The 22,066-nt window shown below is 35.7% G+C and overlaps 1 protein-coding gene across 1 annotated transcript; it reads right to left on the reverse strand.

The window, feature by feature from the left end:
- Window positions 1-3,094: 3,094 nt before the first annotated feature.
- On the reverse strand, window positions 3,095-16,683 carry LOC105230950 (myophilin). Its single transcript, XM_011212004.4, has 3 exons — window positions 16,519-16,683; window positions 3,539-3,859; window positions 3,095-3,470 (listed from the first exon to the last, which is right to left on the reverse strand). The coding sequence occupies exons 1-3, from the start codon at window positions 16,522-16,524 to the stop codon at window positions 3,288-3,290; spliced, it is 510 nt and encodes a 169-aa protein (XP_011210306.1). The 5' UTR covers window positions 16,525-16,683; the 3' UTR covers window positions 3,095-3,287.
- Window positions 16,684-22,066: the final 5,383 nt, after the last annotated feature.

The raw sequence follows: 22,066 nt of genomic DNA on the forward strand, positions 1-22,066 counted from the left end.
ATTTGCGGTAAAATTCAGCCATGGGCACATGGGGTCTATATTTTAGGTATCTGTGACTTGTTATTTTCCGATGACGCCCAGCTACAAACTCGTCCTTTCGATTCGCCCAAGGAGTCTGTTTAGAAAGATTCCTGGCGATATCTCAATTTTTAATCAAGTTACAACTTGCGCGTACAGACGGACAGTCAACCGGATTTCAACTCGTCTCGTTATCCTGATTATTTATATGTATATCACCCTATATCTGACTTCATTAGTTTTAGCTGATACAAACAACCGTTAGGTGAACAAAACTATAATATTCTGTAGCAAAATTTTACCAGAATATAGAAATATTTTTATTTTTATTTTGGCCAACCCTAATATGCATACAAACGTTTATGCCTGCGTTTATGATGAGCACACCTCTTCGGTTAGTAAGTTTTATCAATAAATTATTGTATTAGACGGTATTTGCAGAAGCGAAAATCTGCGCTCAAGCGCTCACCCGACGGTGTAAGCTCAACTGAATTTATATATGTTTGTGTGCGTATTACGAAATGTAAGCGGACGTGTGCAAAGCACCTGACATTTGAACAAGCACCTGTTATACCTACATGTAGGTAGACATGTATATGGTTGCGTGTGTGTGTGCGCGTAATCGAGTGCATAAATAAAATTAGATAAATACCACAACCGACATGAGCGATGAAACCGAATTGCAAATGTGCGCCAACTAACTCACCCGCCTGTGTGTAAGTATGCTTACAGCCACACGTATGGCCAAAACAAAATACGTGAATTAGCAAACAAATCACCGCGAGAAGACGACGTTCGAGGTTCGCCGTCATGTGTGGGCGTGGATATTGTGAACAGATGTGCTTTTTATGTACTCACCTACATGTATATATAGTCACCCTGCACTGGTTCATGGTTATTTATTTATTTGCAAATATATTTTCATATTATTTTTTATTAACATCTGGCCACACCTAACTACTTTACTTTCATTGTCCGTCCATAAATGATGCTGTTACACACATACGCACTTAACAATGCCTGCACAAACCCACACACACAAGCAGTTTAATCAATAATTCACCTTCAACGCTGAGTATTTAAGGCAGCATCTGGAACTGGATCGAGGAAATTCACCATTTTACGAGTATTATGTAATCTAACCAGAGTCGCAGGATAGCGTGATATTTTATTACTTATTTGCTTTAGTTTTTTTTTCTCAGCAAAACTGTGTGAAGGTGGCTTAATTTTAAGAGGCAATGAGGTTCAATAAGTTCTTCAAGCATACTTGCAAGAAGCACATTTTCTACTTTTCTTAAGTCTCAACCATAATGTTTACAGTGAATTCTTTTTTATGCCTTCAACTTGGTATATTACGTTTATAAGGCAGTTTAGTAAACTTGGAGTCTGTATATATTTAAATGAGCACGGTTACGGACTGACTTTTTCAGTCTTTGAGATACCAAGGTTAAATTTTGCAAACGTTCTTTCTTCCCCAAGTAACTGCTCATTTGTTAGAACCGTTCATACCAAACTACTATAGTGACCCGATCTGAATAGTTTTTTCGGAGATTCCATTACTGCCTTAGACTATAACCTATGCCAAAATTCGTGAAGATATCTCCTCCATACAAACATTTTATTATGATCATTCAGTTTATATGGCCACCTACGGCTTATGTGTATGTAGTCAGATGCTCGACACAACTTTATGCTACTCAGCTATTCTAAAGCTATTCTAATGCAAATTCTGCTTTACGGTGCTGTAGTAAGGAGGACGGAAATCCACGTTCCGGAAGCCAATGAAAAGGGATCAGAGGCTCGCTGCACTGTACATAACGGGAGCTTAAAAATCCACTCCAATGTCGGCTCTTGAACTAGTGTTAAATCTGAGAAAAATTGACATATAGAACCTTCGGGCATAACTCAATGGGCAACGGCGGTTTGGCTAGCACCAGCTACATAAACCCATTTTTCAGTTAGGAAACAAGACTCAGAGTAAACACAGAAAAATATGGCTAAGCACTTATACGGATGACGGATGAACTGTATTATATATCAAGCTGAGATTTTTCCTACCGCGAAAGTCGCGGAGCTAGTCTCTAATGCACCATCAGGCAACACCAAAATCAACACCTAAGTATAGAGACAAGCAGTAATCAAAGCAGTAACCTCGTATCGCATTTTGGCCAGAAGTGTCTTAAGAAGCAGGGCATCAGTGGAAAGTGGCGCCGAAAGCAAGCGATTTCACTTCTACTGGTTGCCAGGTCACAAAGGTAACGCGAGCAATGAAACAGTACCCGAGACTGCCAAAGATTGATGTACGGCTGACACCTGAAAACGTCATCATCTTTTGTCTATAACACGATCTGTACAGAAGCCTGATAAGGTAAATCAAAACACGTTGGAACGAGTAAAACTGCAAAAGTCATGTGTAAAACGGTAGACCAAAAGCACACAAAATTCCTACTGGCACTTGATAGAAGGGACTGTAGGAAAATGATGACAATACTCAATGGTTACTGCCTGGTGGCAGCACACGCCTGTAAAATGGGGCTAACAAATCGAGAAGACTGCGGGAAATGTTAAGAGCAAGGCAACAGGGAAGCAATGAAGTTTCTCATGTGAATTTTTCTGACCCCATTGTATGAGTCACTGGAAGAGGCAGTCATCCCAAAAGATAACACAATACTCCAACTGGTCTATGGGTGGCTCATTAGTCTACCAGGCTAACCTAGCCTTACCTTTATGCTATAGTAATCCTATGTACATCAATTTTTCGCAGATTGTTTTATTGAGTAAGGCACTTGGTTCTAATCGTTCTGTTTGTATGACCACTATATGATATTGTACTCCGATAACGGTGGTTCGGACAAGTGAGCAGCTTCGTGGGAAGAAAAAGAGTTAGTTTTCAGATATTTACCTCCAAAACTGAAGGACTAGTTCGCTTATATACAAACAGAAGAAACACACAGATAGATGGACATAACTAAATTACTCAGCTCCTCATGCTGAATATAAGTATGCATTAGTTATTAAGATTACCGGTTTTGTACCAGTTTTTTAACAAATGAGCCAAGTAAAGTATACGTTTTAAATTTTAATTATTTATTTTATTACAATTTATATTAGAAATAATGACTAAAGAAAAATGCCCCAAAAATAATGCCCTTTCAATTAAAAAAGTTAGCTAAACAAAAAACAGTAAAAAAGTTATGCTTTTACATAGAAAAACAACGCCAAATCGACTGACTACATTTAGGTAAATTAGGCAATTCTCCAGCGCCTGCTTACATATGGCGCGTGTTGCCGAAACCGCCATGGCCCGACTGTGAGGCGCCCTTGTTGTAGCCCATCTGCAGGTTGAGGTGCCCCTCGTGAGCGCGCAATTGCTCCTCGGTGAACTCGCGTTCATTCTTCTCGGCCATTTTGGGGCCTAGTGAGGGACCAGTGAATTCTGGGTGCTTTTGAGTCTATACAACAAAAGAAATTGCATTTGGATGAGTATTGAAATAAAAATGCTGAGCTCATTTCAACTTACGATGCGTCCCAGGGCGTAAAGCGACAGCGTCACTTGTGGAATATTACGACGTTCGAACAGATCGGCAGTTTGGAAGATTTCCTCTTCGGGTACACCGTATTTCTTAACCGCCGCTTGGAAGCGTTGAATATTCTCCATCAGCTGGAAGTTGGTGCCACGCTCCTGGATTTTTTTCACCGAGCCGGGAGCCAGTTTGTTGATCAACTTGCAGAGGACAATGCCATCCTTGAGTATATCTTCGTATTGGCCGGCGGGCACTTTCTCGCCCAACACAGCGAAGATCCAGTTGAGGACCTCTTGTTCTTGTTCCTTGTTGCGGGGCTGCAAAGAGTAGAATGAGTGTAATTTATTATATCGGTATTAAATATGGAAACAAAATTGCATGTTTGAATGTGAGTGTGTGTGTGTTTTGACTTCACATATGTCAATGAATCAAGCATTATCCCCTTCCGTACTTTTAGCCTACTTTTAAGCGCTCACACGCAATCAGCTTTGATCTTTACAAGCTAATGCCGCACATCACACAAATAAATAGTTGCGCTTAATCAATGAAAATTGATTTACATAGTTTTGCCAAAACCAAAAGCAACAACAACAAATAATCATACCACATATAATTGAAAACGCCCTACAAAACGTCGCCAACATGTTGCAACCGCACTCCATCATAAATCAATCGTTGTGGCATTCTTGTTGTTGCGTCAGTGGTTACAAATCAACACTTGTCCACCAACAGGGTTTGTTGTTGCTTTTGTTGCCATTGCGAGAGCTAATATTTGTCGCAATTAATTAAAATGCAAAGCGTAAATAACAACGCGGCTACGTCGGTGTCGCCGAAAATTTAAATAATGACCACGTCAACAACAAAAGCAACAACAATGTCATAAATTTTATGAAAATAAATAAAATTAATGATCTACAACAAACAAGTGCTCGTGCTCGGCCCATAAATGGGGTAAATTATCGCCTTACAATAGCGATACAACAACAATAACAACAGACACTTTATACCGTAATATCGGTTACTTTGCATATATTTGCCGTATCACTTAAAATTAATGAAATTCAAGCGGTGAAATGTCTCACACTTCAATGGCGCAGCGCCCACAGTTTGCTTGTTCCCCCATCTCTTCGTACGCGCTTTACCTACGTGTGTTTTTTTATGCTCCTTTAGTTTGCGTGTGCAAGGGAAGCAGCCCAAGTGGATATTTTGCATCTGGACCATGAGAATTAGAAAAATGGACAATTTTCCTCATAAATTCGCGTAGCTACTGAGTACATACCATACATAGCGCTGGTTTTCATGTTAGAAAATAGATTAAGTAACGTTACAGGGGTCATTAACCAACTACATCTATAAGCCATACCGATTACCGCTATAAAAAAGCTTTATTATTCAGACATATTTGAAAACACAGGCTTTGATATATGCTCTTAGGAAACTGTGCAGTTTTCTCACTTTCATCAAAATTGTTATGTCTAAAGGCGTCCTTGACATACTTTCTGGTACTTTTCGAGTAATCGGTCGTTTCCAAAGGCCCATTCCTGTGCAATTTTTTCCTCTATGTACTACCAGTGCTATTTTTTCGATATATTTCGGTTCAACTTTAATGCTTCGGACAGTGGCGGCTGCAGAATTTCTTTTAGGGGGGTATATTATGTTCTACAGAAAAAAATTTTCCTTCTAAGATATTTCATTTCTGCCAACTATTTGGCACAACAACGGATCTTATCAATTTTCAGCATTTTTTATTATTGTATTTCCAATCTATCCTTCTTCGATTTTGGGGGGTTTTGGTATCCAAGCCTTCCTGTTAATTTCCTATTGGTCTTGCTCTATTTTATGAGAATCAGTTGCAAATTATTTAATTATGTAAGTTGCATCTTTCATCATATTAGAACATAGAACATATTTCGTAAACATTTTAAACTCAAAAAATTTCCATTTCCAATTAATCGAGCAATGGAAAATATCGCCACATTGTTCACTTTGTACACTTTATGTGGTTATCTTCAACAACAAACTCCTTTGCCTTATGACAGATGGTTAAATTATGGTAATTGTGTGTGTCTGTTGACTTTTAAATAGGATCCTAAACTTTTTTTCTTATAATCCCCATATTCGTATTGTGGTTGTACTCGGCTTTAGTCTCTCGAGCGCTAACATATCGCTACCTTCTAATGAATTTGTTCGTTTGTCCACTAATATCATAACCATACCACACATATTTCTTATATAAAGTCAGTTTGTAATGCAACAGCTGCGCTCTTAGGCAAATACGAGAGCAAAAGTTGCCAATTTTCACTCGCAAACCAGCGCTATATGTACATATAAAGTTCATGCTCAAAATGTTGTGTGGGATTGATGCTGCGATTATTTTGTACTGTAAATATCGGTCGTTATTTGAGATATATTATTAAAATTGGGCGATAAGATCGTTACATATTTTTCCTTATGCTAAATGTAAGGAATATCTTGATTTTCAGCACCTCCATGTTTATCAAACCAGATGCGACGTTGCCACATTTACCTCATAACGCGCAGCAAACTCAACTTTACATGCTTTTGTCTAATTGGCATGCCTTTGTTTGTTTTTTTTCCGAAATAATTGCTTCACTGACCTAGAGCTGAAATTTTGAGATCGACGTCAGAGAGCAAAAAACTTTTCCAACAACAAAAACACCAAAACCTGCCATTTCATTTTACTCAATCTACAATGCAGCTAGAAAAGCCTGTTGTCTGTATAGACACACACTCTGCCATCTACTTACAACCACATGTGCACATGAGTGCCTATGTGAGTCTAAAAATATAACTGTAACTGTAGTAATTGGGCCAATGGCTGGCACTTCATAGCATTTCAATGACAGAAATTTTATGCTAATTTGTGTAGATTTCAAGTACTTTTTGTATTACGACATTGCCTTCTTCAATATTTTCCAAAAATTATTGTATTTATTGTTTTCTCTCTGCCATTTTATTAGCTATAATCAGCGATAAATATTTGCTTTAGACAACAATAGTCTAACTGCTGGTTTTAAAACTCGTTTATGCCAAAAAAATCATATTTTTCGCTACAAAGTAACAAAGGCAGGGCATGCCACATTTAACCGCATAAAAAACACAATTTAACCTTCAGCAAAAAAAAACAGGAAAACAATAAATTTTTCAAAACTTTGTTTGTTTGGATTATAGCAAAGTTATCAATTACACAAGCGTTCATCAGGTTAAAAGCCGTTTATAAATTATGTGGCGCACGAGACCCTTCTAGCGACAAAATAGATATAATGCCACATCGTACATACCGTGAATCATGCAAAGTTCATGGTATTTGACTAAACATTTGAGAATTTAATCCAGTCAAATTTTGTTGAAATGTCAATTGGTTGCTATCAAATTATAAATTAATCCGTCATTCGCTTTCGATTATACTACAACAATAAAGCAAAGGAAATGTTGCAGTTGCCATCTGAATTGCCATTTTGTTCGAATATCTTTAATTTAAGCACGAAATGTTTTGTAATGGACAGTATTTTGCTTTTAATTTAGGTAGCCTTATATGCTATATGATCAAATTTCAACCGGACTAGTTCAAATAATTTGCGCTGATCGTCCATCCACCTCTGTTAATGACAATAATTTCGAAAATATTAATGAAACACTGCTTGAAAATCTTCGAGTTGGCAGCTGTGAGATTGCAGAGGAACTAAACTTCTCTTAGGAACTTACTCAGCATTTGTTGATCAATGTTTCGGCTATAAAGCGGGTTAATGCTAGACTCGCACTAAAAGACATAAATCCTTTCCAAAAACATTTACAGGTCGCAAAGAGGTGCTTAACAGTGTAGCTGAGAACCCTATATCACAAAACGCATTATGACTGGTAACGAGATGTGTACATATGTATAATGTATTTTGCTAAGTTGGTAGGACAGTCTTTAATGACAAGACAGTGCACCTCAGTAGTGCGTTGCGGTTTTCAAAATGGATAAAAGTATCGAACAAAGAATTTGTCTTACATTTTGTATTTCAAACCAAATTTCGTGTGCGGAATCGTTGCGAATGTTGGAAAAGGTACAAAGCCTTCAAACACGCTCGAGAGCTCCTCCAACACATGCCTCGTTGCGGATGACCTTCGACCTTTAAAACAGATGCAAATATTAAAAAAGCGAAGTGATCGTCTGTAAAAGTGTTGGTGGATTTTTTGGATACGATACGCGTTCTTGTTCGACTCGTCCCGATAAAACTGAATTTCTTTCAAAAGCAGTGCCGTTAACAGGTCGCTTTGATTGTTCGAATTCCAATCCTACAGTCATGGAGAGCATTGTGAATTCCTATGAGACATGGGTTTATTAATTTGTCATACAAACAAGTAAGGAAGGGCTAAGTTCGGGTGTCACCGAACATTTTATACTCTCGCTTGATAAAGTGATAATCGAGATTTAAGTATCCGTCATTTACATATTTTTTTATTTTGCTGTAAAATTAATTAGAATTAAATTCTGAGAGATTTACCGATATTTTCGGTGAAAAATTAGGTTAGGTTAGGTTAGGCACTGAGTTCTTCGTGTTCGATATCAGGGACCTTGAAAAGTTATAGTCCGATCACGACAATTTTTCCACAAGGGATACCTCAGCTCAAATACCGTATTTGTGTAAAGTTTTATTATATTGGAAGAAGGCGTGGTTGTGAACCGATTTCACCCATATTTCGTACATGTCATCAGGGTGTTAAGGAAATATTATATACCGAATTTCATTGAAATCGGTCGAGGAGTTCCTGAGATATGCTTTTTGGTCCATAAGTGGGCGACGCCACGCCCATTTTCAATTTTTAAAAAAAGTCTGGGTGCAGCTTCCTTCTGTCATTTCTTCCGTAAAATTTTGTGTTTCTGACGTTTTTTGTTAGTCGGTTGACGCACTTTTAGTGATTTTCAACATAACCTTTGTATGGGAGGTGGGCGTGGTTATTATCCGATTTCTTCCATTTTTGAACTGTATATGGAAATGTCTGAAGGAAACGATTATGTAGAGTTTGGTTGACATAGCTATAGTAGTTTCCGAGATATGTACAAAAAACTTAATAGGGGGCGGGGCCACGCCCACTTTTCCAAAAAAATTACTTCCAAATATGCTCCTCCCTAATGTGATCCTTTGTGCCAAATTTCACTTTAATATCTTTATTTATGGCTTAGTTATGACATTTTATAGGTTTTCGGTTTCCGCCATTTTGTGGGCGTGGCAGTGGACCGATTTTGCCCATCTTCGAACTTAACCTTCTTATGGAGCCAAGAAATGCGTGTACCAAGTTTCATTATGATATCTCAATTTTTACTCAAGTTACAGCTTGCACGGACGGACGGACAGACAGACATCCGGATTTCAACTCTACTCGTCACCCTGATCACTTTGGTATATATAACCCTATATCTGACTCTTTTAGTTTTAGGACTTACAAACAACCGTTATGTGAACAAAACTATAATACTCTCTTTAGCAACTTTGTTGCGAGAGTATAAAAAGTCAACAATCATCGAAATGGAGGGCAAAAAACGAGCCGAAACTAAAGAATCACGCCAAAGCCGCTCAAAAATCAAAGTGAGGCTCATTTGTGGTTTAATGCATCATGACTTTGCTAAGTAGTTCTATTTGGCCGAATTGAGTCGTTTGCGAGGGAACCATCCGCCCGAAAATACAATGAATACCATCGATCAACCACCGTTTTCATCAGATTTGGCTTCGTGGAATTTTCTCTTGTTCTCTGAACTGAAATTGCTGCTCCGAAAAATCAAGATGCTGCTGATCGTTCACTTTGACTAACAACGTTACCTCACCATAAATTCATTCGATACGATCAAATTGTGCAATATAGAGTACTATTGAGCAGTTTTGAGGCGTCTACGTAAAGCAACTAAACGTGAACGACCAGGTTGGAGAGCAGGAAATTCATAAATTGTTTCACCACAATAATATGCGCAACATTGTATTGTGACTGTGATAAACTTGTTGGCCAAACATTAAATCAGACACATCTATTAGCCACCATACATGTCGTGGGTCCATTTCAGCCATTAAAAGTCATGCCCTGAAGGCCATCTTAACAGAGGCTTATAATAAGCGTATGGAAAACTTAATTTCATATTGGTTTGATGAGTTGACACAGGTTTCTAATTTGAAGGTGTTAATAAAGATGTATATTACATTAAAAAAATGTATCTATCGTCTCTTAGGCAAAGTTGTATAAAATGATTCATAGAACATTTCCAGCATACGTGATTTTATAAAATCCGCTCCGCGATCCGCTCTAGTATAGATTTAACCATTATAAACATGTACATATGAATGTATATATGTATATCGTGTATGTTTTTAATATATAACAGAGTAAACAATTTTTACGTTTCCACACTTTTGTTAAAAATATTTATGTTTGCAAACAAAAAGCATGAATAAAAAAACAGCATAAGAGAAACAACGAAAAAGCCTTTCAAAAATATTACAAATGGCAATACTGCACATATTTGCGCTCGAGCGAATGCGTCTAAATTTATCCCTGCAACACAATTATTTGTCTTCGCTTTGGGTCAGAGATCAATTCGCCTTTACAAAAACAAATGTAATTGGCCATTTCATATTTTGAAAATTAGCGAGCATTTCATGCTTTATATGCGAAAATATTTGTTTTCAACATTGTCGTGACAAAAGCAACATTTGGCATAGAGAAAAACTTTTATGTTTTTATTATGATTATTTTAGGCAGAAAGCGTTGTTTCATGCACATTTTTTCGCTTTAAAACTAAGTCAATGTAATGGAAAGGAAAATAACAGCAGAAAATTGAACAACATTTTTAAAATTACTACAAATGGTAAACAAGTGTTGAAAGATATGTAATATTATTATATTATATTATATATACCTAAAATGCAAAACAACGCATCATCAAAAAAAATTGATATTGAATTTTTTATTGCTTACGATTCACCACCTGATATTATATATATGTAACACAAAATTTTCAGATTCAGCTATCAGATATAACCAATATATAGCAATATATAACCGCTTTATAACCAATATATAACCTCTTTATAATCAAAAGATAACCATTTTATAAACCAAACTCAAATTTGGTTTCGAGACGAGGGGTTCTTATTATAGCGGTTTTTCTGCGCCTGTAAACTTATGAAAAGTGATGTTACCTTATTTTGTATTTTTGATGACGATATACATACAAATGTGTATATAACGGGTGATTTTTTTGAGGTTAGGATTTTCATGCATTAGTATTTGACAGATCACGTGGGATTTCAGACATGGTGTCAAAGAGAAAGATGCTCAGTATGCTTTGACATTTCATCATGAATAGACTTACTAACGAGCAACGCTTGCAAATCATTGAATTTTATTACCAAAATCAGTGTTCGGTTCGAAATGTGTTTATCGACAAATTTTGTTCAGCGATGAGGCTCATTTCTGGTTGAATGGCTACGTAAATAAGCAAAATTGCCGCATTTGGGGTGAAGAGCAACCAGAAGCCGTTCAAGAACTGCCCATGCATCCCGAAAAATGCACTGTTTGGTGTGGTTTGTACGCTGGTGGAATCATTGGACCGTATTTTTTCAAAGATGCTGTTGGACGCAACGTTACGGTGAATGGCGATCGCTATCGTTCGATGCTAACAAACTTTTTGTTGCCAAAAATGGAAGAACTGAACTTGGTTGACATGTGGTTTCAACAAGATGGCGCTACATGCCACACAGCTCGCGATTCTATGGCCATTTTGAGGGAAAACTTCGGACAACAATTCATCTCAAGAAATGGACCCGTAAGTTGGCCACCAAGATCATGCGATTTAACGCCTTTAGACTATTTTTTGTGGGGCTACGTCAAGTCTAAAGTCTACAGAAATAAGCCAACAACTATTCCAGCTTTGGAAGACAACATTTCCGAAGAAATTCGGGCTATTCCGGCCGAAATGCTCGAAAAAGTTGCCCAAAATTCAAATTTCAAATAAAGAACCGATGAGATTTTGCAAATTTTATGCGTTTTTTTTTTAAAAAAAGTTATCAAGCTCTTAAAAAATCACCCTTTAGTATATTATATATTTTAATTATACTTTCAATAATTTTCCTTAATATAAAATATTTTATTTTATATGTGTTTTTCAAAGCTTTTAATGCCTTTCTTTTCGCTTTCATGCAAACCCAAATTAGATGTGGCAAGATGCCAGCGTTATAATTGTCGCAAATGCAAGTGTGCACACTTGTTACTCTGACCACAAAATCGAGTCAATGAAAATGAGATCAAGCGATACAAGCAAGCTGAGAGAGAAAGCAAATAAACGAATCTAAATTGCCTTAAACACAGAGGGCTCACTAAATGGCGAAAAATTCCTAACTGCACACACACGGCGCAGCGCCCCCGCACCGCGTACTTTTGCGCTTGAGCCTCGCACCAAGAAGCAGCGTGACGAAAGCCAAAAATGTGAAATGAAAATTGACGAGCAATTTCGCTAAAATCCCAATAAAATGTGTTGAAAATAAAATTTACAAAAAAATAAATGATTTTCACAAAAATTCAAAACATTTTCGACACAAAGCGGCACAGCAATAATTGGCGAAATTCCCGACAAAGGGCACTGTTTAATTAATTTTACTTTTGAGCGCCTTCGTTTGCATTGTTTGCGCTCGCAAATATTCATTTTAGCATTTAATTTTTTTTTTACCTTGTCTATGATAGAAATTTCGCTGTAGATTCGCGGTTACAATCTGTGCAAGGCAAACATAATACGTTAGGCATGCGCGTAAACAACAATAGTGTGTTGTAATCAGTAGTAATAAAAAAATCTTAACTTCGGTTGCAACGAAACTGGAATATCCTTCACAGATAGAAAAGTTGGCATACAAGAACTTGATTCTGCTCGTTCAGTTTGTGTGGCAGCTATGTATATGTTATAGTGACCTGCTCTGAAATATTATATATAATGAAATATATCCTCGAATATAGTAGCGATGTTCCGGATAACAATTCGCGCCCAATTTTGTGAAGATATCTTTCCAAATACAAAAGTTTTCCTTACAAGAATGTAATTCTGATCATTAAGTTTTAGTGGCAGCTTTCAGGTGCGCCATTTTTTATGTGAAAATGAAATACAAATTTTGTATGTTAAAATAAAAAAATTTATTCAAAAAATTGACCATTGCTTTTTACTAATTTTGACCATCTTTATGGAAATTTGTGAGCACCATGCCAGTAAAAATGCTCGTCGTTTGAAGCAAGCCAATCAGACTTCCACATTTCAACTCCTGCGTAGGAATAGAATACGAGTAAGAATAGAAGCACTCCTCAGCTAATCCGTGTCCCACCGATGAGAACTAACGGTAATCGGAAGGTGTCAAGTCTGGTGAATACGGCAGGTATGATAGCAGCTGCCAGCCAAATACTTTGATTGTTTCCTGCATCGATTTTGTTTTGTGTGCAGGTGCATTGTCCTGTAACAAGATTACTTTGCCGATTCTTCTGACCACTCTGGTCGTCATCGGTCATTTATTGCCTGTACTATTTAATATTAAAAGCTTCACCAGGTTCTAAAAGCATATAATATACGAGTACCGCATTAAATTCACAAATTCACTTTAATTTTTCATCGAAAAATCATCTTCTCAGCTGGGGCTCATTTCCGGCTTAATGGCTTCGTCAACAAACAAAATTGTCGCCATTAACGTGAGTTAAATTTTACTATAGAAAATTTTCGTATCATAATTCCAAAACGAAATTTTTCAAATTGTTCTAGTTCCTCAACTACCGAACTGCCTCAATCGTTGACATTCACCGCCAAAGCATACACACTAGTGAGTACTTGTATTATTTATATAAACAGAAATATTTAAGCAGTGTTTTTTTTGCATTTTAATAAAAGTAATATCAGAGTTGCTGAAAAACCATATCAATCATTGTCATTCGCACCTCTGCACAGGCACGCTGCCCTTCGCTGTGCTCCCACTGCAGAGAAAAGAAACATTTTTCACTGTGCTGCGGCGGAAAAAGTGAGCGCAACGCATTCAATTAAATACAAATTTGCTTTCAACCGCATTTCAATTATTCGCTTCGTCGCTGTTTTCCCGGATTTTTAAACCAGATTTTCTGGTAAATTTTTTTGTTTAAGTATATGCCTATTAGTTGACCACCGATAATTAAATTTCAATTAAAACAAGAAAAACAGTTAAATTCGGCTGCACCGTATCCATGATACCCTACACAGATGCACTTTTTATGGCAACTATATCTATAACTGTGTCTGAAACTACAATTTGCAAATGGTTTGCATCCAAGGGACAACATTTTGCTACTCTTAATAGCCACGTTGAATCGAAATCATTCGAATTCGAATTGAAGTTACTTAAACAGGAAAATATATTTATATGGAAATTTTATATTGCTTTTAATCGTTCACTCAAAAGTCCTCAAATTGTTTGGAAAATAAGTATTCTATTACAGGAAGAAAAATTCACCACATTCAGCGTGGCACAAATTAAAGAGGGAATATTTATAGATCTATAAATAAGGCAACTAATAAGGGATAAGAGCTTTGAAGAAAAACTGAATCACTTATAATACATAGAAATGTTTTAGCGTTGACCAAAATTTTCTAGGAAACCACAAATCGGAAAATTACAAAGACTTAATAACTATAATGAACTTATAGTGCCATATTTAGCTTTTGGGTGTAAGCTGTCTTTAAAATACATATCTTCACCTAAAATGCAAAACAACATAACATCACTTTTCATAAGTTCACAGGCGATGAAAAAACAATATAATAGAAACCACTCATATAGGAAAAAATTTGAGTTTTCGTTATAAAATGGTTATATATGCGTTATAAAGTGGTTATATATTGGTTATATTAACAGCGAAAGCTGAAAAATTTTATGCTACGTATATATATGTATGTAATATGATGTAGTGAATCGTAAGCAATCAAAAACTCAATTTAAATTATTTGGCTGATACGTTGTTTTGCCTTTTAGGTGATGATATGCTGGACTCTCAGCTGGATTTCCTTTCGGAAAATCTGTTTGCTTCGACTGACGAACACAGCGAGGTGTGCCATCAGGATAATTTTTTTGGTGGAGCAGCGTTATCAAAGAAAATGAAACGCAGTAATGTAAAGAGATTATGTTTGGAGACATAAAGTAAGGCCTTACAGAAGCCAAATATTCACGAAAATCAAAAGTATTTTTTCTATATTAAGCAAAAATTTCTCTAAATTTAACTAGCTGCTGTTTTTTATTATTCAGAAAATATACAAGTATGGTTTGATATTACTGGAAAGCTAGACGTGTCAATTCCTTTTTCATTCACATTATTTTGTTCAGTGACTTTAGCGCATTCAAAATGTGATATCAGTTTTATGTGGCAAAAAAAAATTAAAATTTGGGTTATTGTTATACGTCAGTAGTCAGGAGTGTCAACATAAATTGGCTTCTTTTAAATAATATTTTTCTTGTTTTTTTAGCTTAGCGGAAGTACATTTTATTGCCTTTCGTTTAGCAGTTATTGCTGCAAATATGGCAAGCAACAATTTTAAGTTTATGGACAAAATATAGTTTGGGTTTTAGAAAGAAAACTACATTTACAAATTAAAACCACAAAAGCAATGTGAGCAAATATTTCCGCTATTTGCATTTCAGCCTTTTAACAGCGAAATACGAGGAAGCAGCAGCCGTCTGCAAAAATAAATGCCATTCCAATAATTACTGAGTTATTTTGTAACAGAAATGCTAATATCGCCCTACAAATCATATAATTATTATTACTATGTTTCATTGAGATATTTATGCCGTGCTTTATAATTATTTGTTAACTAAAATTGTGCGAGTATCACGTGTTTCGTGTGTCTTTAAACAGTTTTTGCTTAAAATACTGCAACAAAGCCTGTGCTGACGTACCACAAAAGCGGCGCAAAAGCAAATAAACGCTTTTAATGAACCTATATCATTTTATTGCAATTATAATTAAATAATTTTTTATTTTAATTGCAAATTATTGACGGTTGTGGTTTAAATCCTACTCCGCTCCCAGCATTATGTATGCCATGTAATGTGTGTGCGTTCGTGTATGTGTGTGTATACATGTTTGTTGTTAAATATGATTTTGAAATACATAAATTCAGTAATCAGTTGCAATTAAATTCGTTTAATTAATAATTGAAAAGCGCCATAATTGCAAATGCAAATATTTTATTGCATTTCAGCAAACGTTTGTGTGTTTGTGCGAGTGTGTGCTGCAAGCGTTGTATGCAATTTTTTTTATAAATTATTTGTACTAATAAATATCAATTAAACTACGAGAATAAACCATGTCAAATTTCATGTAGATATTTCATCAAATTAAATATTTTTCATACAAACATTTGATTCGGGTCGTTCAGCTTGTGTGGTAGCTATATGCTATTATAGTCTGATTTGAAAAAATTTCTACGGAGATTGCATTCCTGCTTTAGGTAATGACTCTTACCAAATTTCATGCGGATATCTCAGCAAATTAAAAAGTTTTTCATACTAACTCTTCATTCTGATCGGTCAGTTTGTATGACATCTAATGCTATAGTAATCCGATTGGAACAATCTCTTTAGATATTGCAATATTGACTTCGAAAATAACTCATACGAAATTCCGTGAAGATATCTCGTAAAATGAAAGAGTTTTCCATACAAGCACTTGATTCCAATAGTTCAGTTTGTATGAAAACTATGTTATAGTGACTCAATCAAAACAATTTCTTAATATTTAATAACTGCCTATCGAATGCTGTGCAAACTAAATTAAATCCTGAGATTTTTTTGAAATTTTGTGCCGCCGCGGGAACTATTTAACCTTTAGACTTTGATGCTGAAGCAGAAATCGCATTTACAGCTTAAGAAGCGGTTTATTTGCCACCATATATATGTATTTGTATATGCTAAATGTCACTTACAGCCATTTTATTTTTGAAAACACTTAAAAACTGTACACTAAAACGTTGTTGGAAATATTTTTTGGAATTATTGCGAACTCTGGTGTGACCACAGCGCCGAGTGTCTAACTTGAACGAAGTGAAATTCTCAACTGACGCAAGTGTTCAATGCGAGTTTTCATCTTTTCCCCCAAAACAAACGAACAAGCAAAATCCAAAAGTATATATTTTCAGCAAACTCACATGAAACAAGAAGAAGAAGAAGAAGCAGTTGAAACAGCGGCAACTGCCACATTGTAGGCGTAGGCGCAGCAAAACCAACGAGCGGGCGGAAAATCGAGCTGATCGGGTAATACGCCTCGGACCATGCAAAAGTGTTCAGAACAAATATAAAAAAACTATAGTATATAGACGATCGTTTAGCGAAAATGGAATAATGACGTAAATTTGTACGTACGCATTTACAGCTGTGCATGTGTTTGTGCGCCAATGACTTTCGTTTAGAACACAAAACGGATGCGAAAGCAAAAGCAAAACACTAAGTATCCATTTGACAGGCGGCGTAAACAATTTGCGAAGGCGCGGAACGTGAGCAAATCACGACGAAAAGCACGAACAGCCAAATACAAGTATATATATATATATTTATATACATATATATATGTATATATGTGTGTATATGTACCGTAGCGCTCTTGGCGGGCTGTCGAGGTGAAGGTGATGGCGTTGACACTTTCGACGGTGAAGGCTGCCGTCTGTTTGTCACTTGTTTTTTCTGCCGCTCTATGCTTTCTCTTACACCATTCGCGGTGGCCCACGCGATCACACATTTCATCGTCTACAGCCACAGCTGACAACGATTGAACATAAATGAGCCTGAGTCTGAGCAGCGGCAAACACACGTTGTATGTTTGTGGCCTTATTTACAACAATGCATGTATGTATCTAGATGTGCGTGTGTGTGTAGTTGTTTAGCCTGTGGGCGTTGTTTGGCTTTCGCGCATAAATATTTACTACAACGCTAAAGTGCAAAGGGAAGTGGGTGGGCGGCGAAAGTGTGTGAGTGACTTGTTAGTAGCGGGCAACTTGTTAGCCGCAGATCGTGATGATCTATTTGTCTGTTTTCCAATTCACACGTCAAAATGTAAAGTTTCTCCTTCTTGTTGGTTGAGAAATTGTGCGTGAAATTAATCGGTAAAATGAAGACTTTGTGCTGTCAAAACTTTTATGATTGAATGTAAAAAATATTTTGTCAAAAAAACATGGCGTTTAATGAAAAAATTACAGAATCGTAAACAAAAACTAGAAAATTCGTTCATTTAGAATGGCAGAATCGTACTTATAATTAAAAAAGACGTTCACTTAGAACGCCCCGAAATACAAATGGCAGCTATATGTTATTGTTATCCGATCTGCAAGATTTCTTCAAAGATTGCATTACTGCCTTAGATGGTAGTTCATGCCGAGTTTCGTGAAAATATCTCTTCAAATGGAAAATTTGTCCATACAAACACTGAATTCCGACGGTTCAGTTTGTATGGCAGCTACATGTTATAGTGGTTCTATCTGAACAGTTTCTACATATATTACATAATAGTGTTAGATAATACCAAAAGCAAAATTTTGTGAAGATATCCCTTCAAATGGAAAAGTTTTCCATACAAGCACTTAAACCCCATTTGTTTCAGTTTGTATGGCAGCTATATCTAATTGTGTTCCGATATTAGCGATTCCAACAAATGAGCAGCTACTTGAGGAAAAAAGGAGGTGTGGAAAATTTCAGATCGATAACTCAAAAATTATCTCATCATTCTGATTATGTATATTTTTTAGTAATTATTTCTCACGTTTTCTTCGAAGTATTACTAGGATCTTGGCAACTTAATATAAAAAATTGAGATAAATTCAGCAAAAGCATTCAAGTCTCACGTTCTTGTGAAAACAAATATTGTTTAGCAGAATATTGAAACCATCAATGCCTTTGAATGTATGAAAGGTAAGACTATACTTTCCTCACTCGATGGACATTTCATTGAAATAAATACTATAAATCACAACCAGTACAAAATTTCATTTTATGTGAAACATTAAAATGCTTATTTCAAACACGAAAAGAGCATTCCCAAGCAGTCGAAAAACATACTCGAGTAGCGCTAATTTAATGGCGAGTTCACATGAATCGGAGAAAATAATAAAAAAAATTTGTCTATTTAGAAAAAAAGTAAAAAAATATAAATCGTGGCACAAATATAAAAACGAAATAAACTAAATAAATCACTAACAACTGTTCATTTGAATTTTGGCGTAGTTTATTTTGGCAATTTGTGCGCGGCCACCGGCCACCGTTTGCCTTCGCGTACTCGCCATGTTCAAGTTCGCGTTTGACGGCACGCTGACACTTGCATTACAATTGCACATACACCCATTGGTATACACCACTCATAGCCTTGGCTGCTGTTGTGGCGCGTGGGCGCCTCAAATTTAGACAGATCACGTCATTTTGAACCACGACAAAAAACATATGTAGAGCTTTTAAGAATGTAAACTCAGCAATTATATGGGTGCCGTTAAATAATTTGGCTTTTAGGGGTCTGTGCGGCTATGCTATTCCCATATCCAGCTGCCACGTAGACGCTTTGTGGGTGTCTAAGACTGAGTAAAGCAAATGATGTTTTGCAGTAGTTACTTATACGCCCTATCTAACCTATTTTTGAAATAGAGAAGGTAACCTGTGTAATGTGCGTGCATTTAATTTTTCATTACATGTAAGCTCTTTGCATGAAAAAATTTATAAAGACTTTGTATCAAATGCCACAAGCCCTTCCAACATCAGTTGCTGCTTTGCGTTGAAGCAAAAAGGCACATAGCCACATTCTACTATAATAATACTTGAGAAGCATGCGTTTGCATCTAAATTTAGCTCTTTCGTGTTTTCGAGCAATTCAAGTTGTTTCTATTTTAAGTGTATGACCACTTATTATTGTATATTTATTGCAAATAGATTGCCAATTTTATTTATATACACTATTCATACATTTAGTTTGACTTGTCTAGCTTTCAAGCAAATTCGATTACAAACAAACTCAGCAATAAAATCATAAAAACTGGATATGGATACTTTCATATATTTTCTTCTTTCACTCACTCTCCCCCTTGGCACCTATGCTTACTCTGCACTGTGCATAGAGCAGCCTGCTGTAAGGAATGTTAGGCGCCTTCAGCACTTCTTGGAAAGTCCGAATTTACAAAATGTTTTAATTCATCTTCTTTTATGGCTTGTTTTCGCTTAGTAAGACTTAGAAATACTCGTAACACACAAAAATACATTAGAAAATTTGTTAGTTTAGAATATATGTACATACATATATGTATATAAACATTTATTTAGTGCAATGCTAGTGGCATTCGCTTCCTCTCACCTTGAAGTGTTTACGAAGATTAGCAGTATTTAAATAAACAAAAGCAAAATCTTGCGAAGTTGAAGGCGAAATACAGCCAGGCTGCTTTGATGGCTGTTTTGGCATCAAAAATCATTTCACACCAACAAACAATAATTGTTGAAAAGGCGTGTATAGTATATTTAAAACGTAAGAAATATATAAAACTATATGAAAATGTTCCATGGCATGTAAAAGCTGATAAACAAACAGTTATTCGCGATGATTTTAACTTGATAATATGTTTATTTATTTGTTTTTATATTATTATTTTATTTTGTGTTGTTCTTGGAGCTAAAAAAATATTTCATACAGCGTTCGCGACGAATGGATTTTGGAAAATAAATTGTTTGTATCGAATTGAAATGCATGTGGTAACTGGCCAAAGCAAAGCAAAATAAATATTTTGAAAGCAATGCTTTTCAAATTTATATTTTTATATTAACTAATAATATTATATTAATATTTTTATAATTTTTATATTAATATTTATTATATATTTGGATTATATAATTTTCCAAACTGTCTTAGAAAAATTAAAAAAAAAATTTGAAAAACAAGAGAAAGCTAGAGCAGTAATGGGCGATTAAATTCTCAATTTTTAGAAACTAAATTTTCGAACTTTAAAATTTAAATTTTTATTTGCTATTGTGTCGGAAATTTTAATTTTTAATATGAAAATTATTTAAAATTTTATTAATTAAAATCTCAATTTTTATTTTGGTTACAACATTTCGATCCTACGTATTGAAAAATAAAATTTTAGCTTTTCGTCCTAAAATAATAAGTAAAATTCGATTATGCAACTAAAAATTAAATATTTTTAAACCGAAACTATTTTGAGATTAGAATCAGTTACACTGGCATATCATTATTCTCTCTAAATGTTTAAATCGAGATCGAGATATGATCGGACATGAACAAATGCGGTTCTCCAGCGTCTCTCTCATGCCCGCTTGTCGGCACTTTCTACATGTGTAATCGTTAAGAATGCCACTAAATTTGTTTCTAAAGTCATTCTCTGGCGCAAAGGTCATATTATTGCTCAGCAGCTTTCCTGACCCCAAATGGGCAAATAGCATTCATACCAGGAAACTTAAGCGGTTCGAAGCCGTCTAATGCCTAAAGTATTTAGTTCTTCTTTATGATACCGAAAAAGACGTCACCCGCTGGAAAAATGCGGGTTATCCAGGTCTTCCAGTGATTCCTCACTGTACCTTTTTTATAAAAGCATAAAAACTATAGATATTAATGTAGATATACCTTCTTCCTTGTGAGACTTATTCAAGACATTTCCACAGCTAGTGACGAATTAGTTACTGGTTCATAGTCACATCTGGTAAACTTTACGGCAGTCTCACACCATCTTCTATTTACCAATACTTATTTATCAGGTAAACAAATTTATACAGCTCCAAGGATGGATGCTTTAGAGACCTGAAAAATATTTTTATCACTGATAATCTAACAGTACTTTGACTACTACTAAAATTCACCAAAGTCAAAAGCAAAACTATCTACAGTAATTTGACTCTATCATTGCAGTTATACGGCCGTCAACAATGCAGCCTGTCAACAAAATAATTCATTGGCTTTAATTAGGGAATTTATAAAACAGCCAATGGAACATTTTATTTCAGCATTTATTAGCATGCGCGCAAAATCACAGCGTTCATGGCCACAATGCTGAAAAATAATCGAATCCTTGGCAAAGGCGCAGTCACACAACAACACGAATAAGCTGCATACAGTGTTGCGGGGCGTTTCAGAGAAATAAATTGAAATGTATTTTCTTTATGCAAAAAAAAAAATATATAAAAATAATATTGATGCACATTGTGAATGCGAATTTCAATGGAAGCTTTGAAGTTCGCTGGAATGTTCCATTAAAGCCAAGCGCAGCTAATTTGGCTTAACAGTTGCAAATTCCGTTTAACAAACGCACTTAACACTGCTTAATAACAAGAAAAAGTTATGCCGGGCGATAAGTGGAGTTTGACTAAGCTGCTTTGCTAGTTTGCTACAAAAATCCAACTATAGCGAGTGTTTCTGTACACAGCAGATCGACAAGGTGCAATCAAATGAAACGAATACATATTATATGTATAATATTTATAGGCATATACATATAT

This window comes from Bactrocera dorsalis, chromosome 2 (assembly GCF_023373825.1).
Source record: "Bactrocera dorsalis isolate Fly_Bdor chromosome 2, ASM2337382v1, whole genome shotgun sequence".
Classification (NCBI taxonomy): domain Eukaryota; kingdom Metazoa; phylum Arthropoda; class Insecta; order Diptera; family Tephritidae; genus Bactrocera; species Bactrocera dorsalis.

Coding starts and splice junctions, on each gene's coding strand:
- LOC105230950 (XM_011212004.4), bottom strand. Junction 3,471..3,538: donor TTTACGCCCTGGGACGCATC/GTAAGTTGAAAT, acceptor TTTGTTGTATAG/ACTCAAAAGCACCCAGAATT.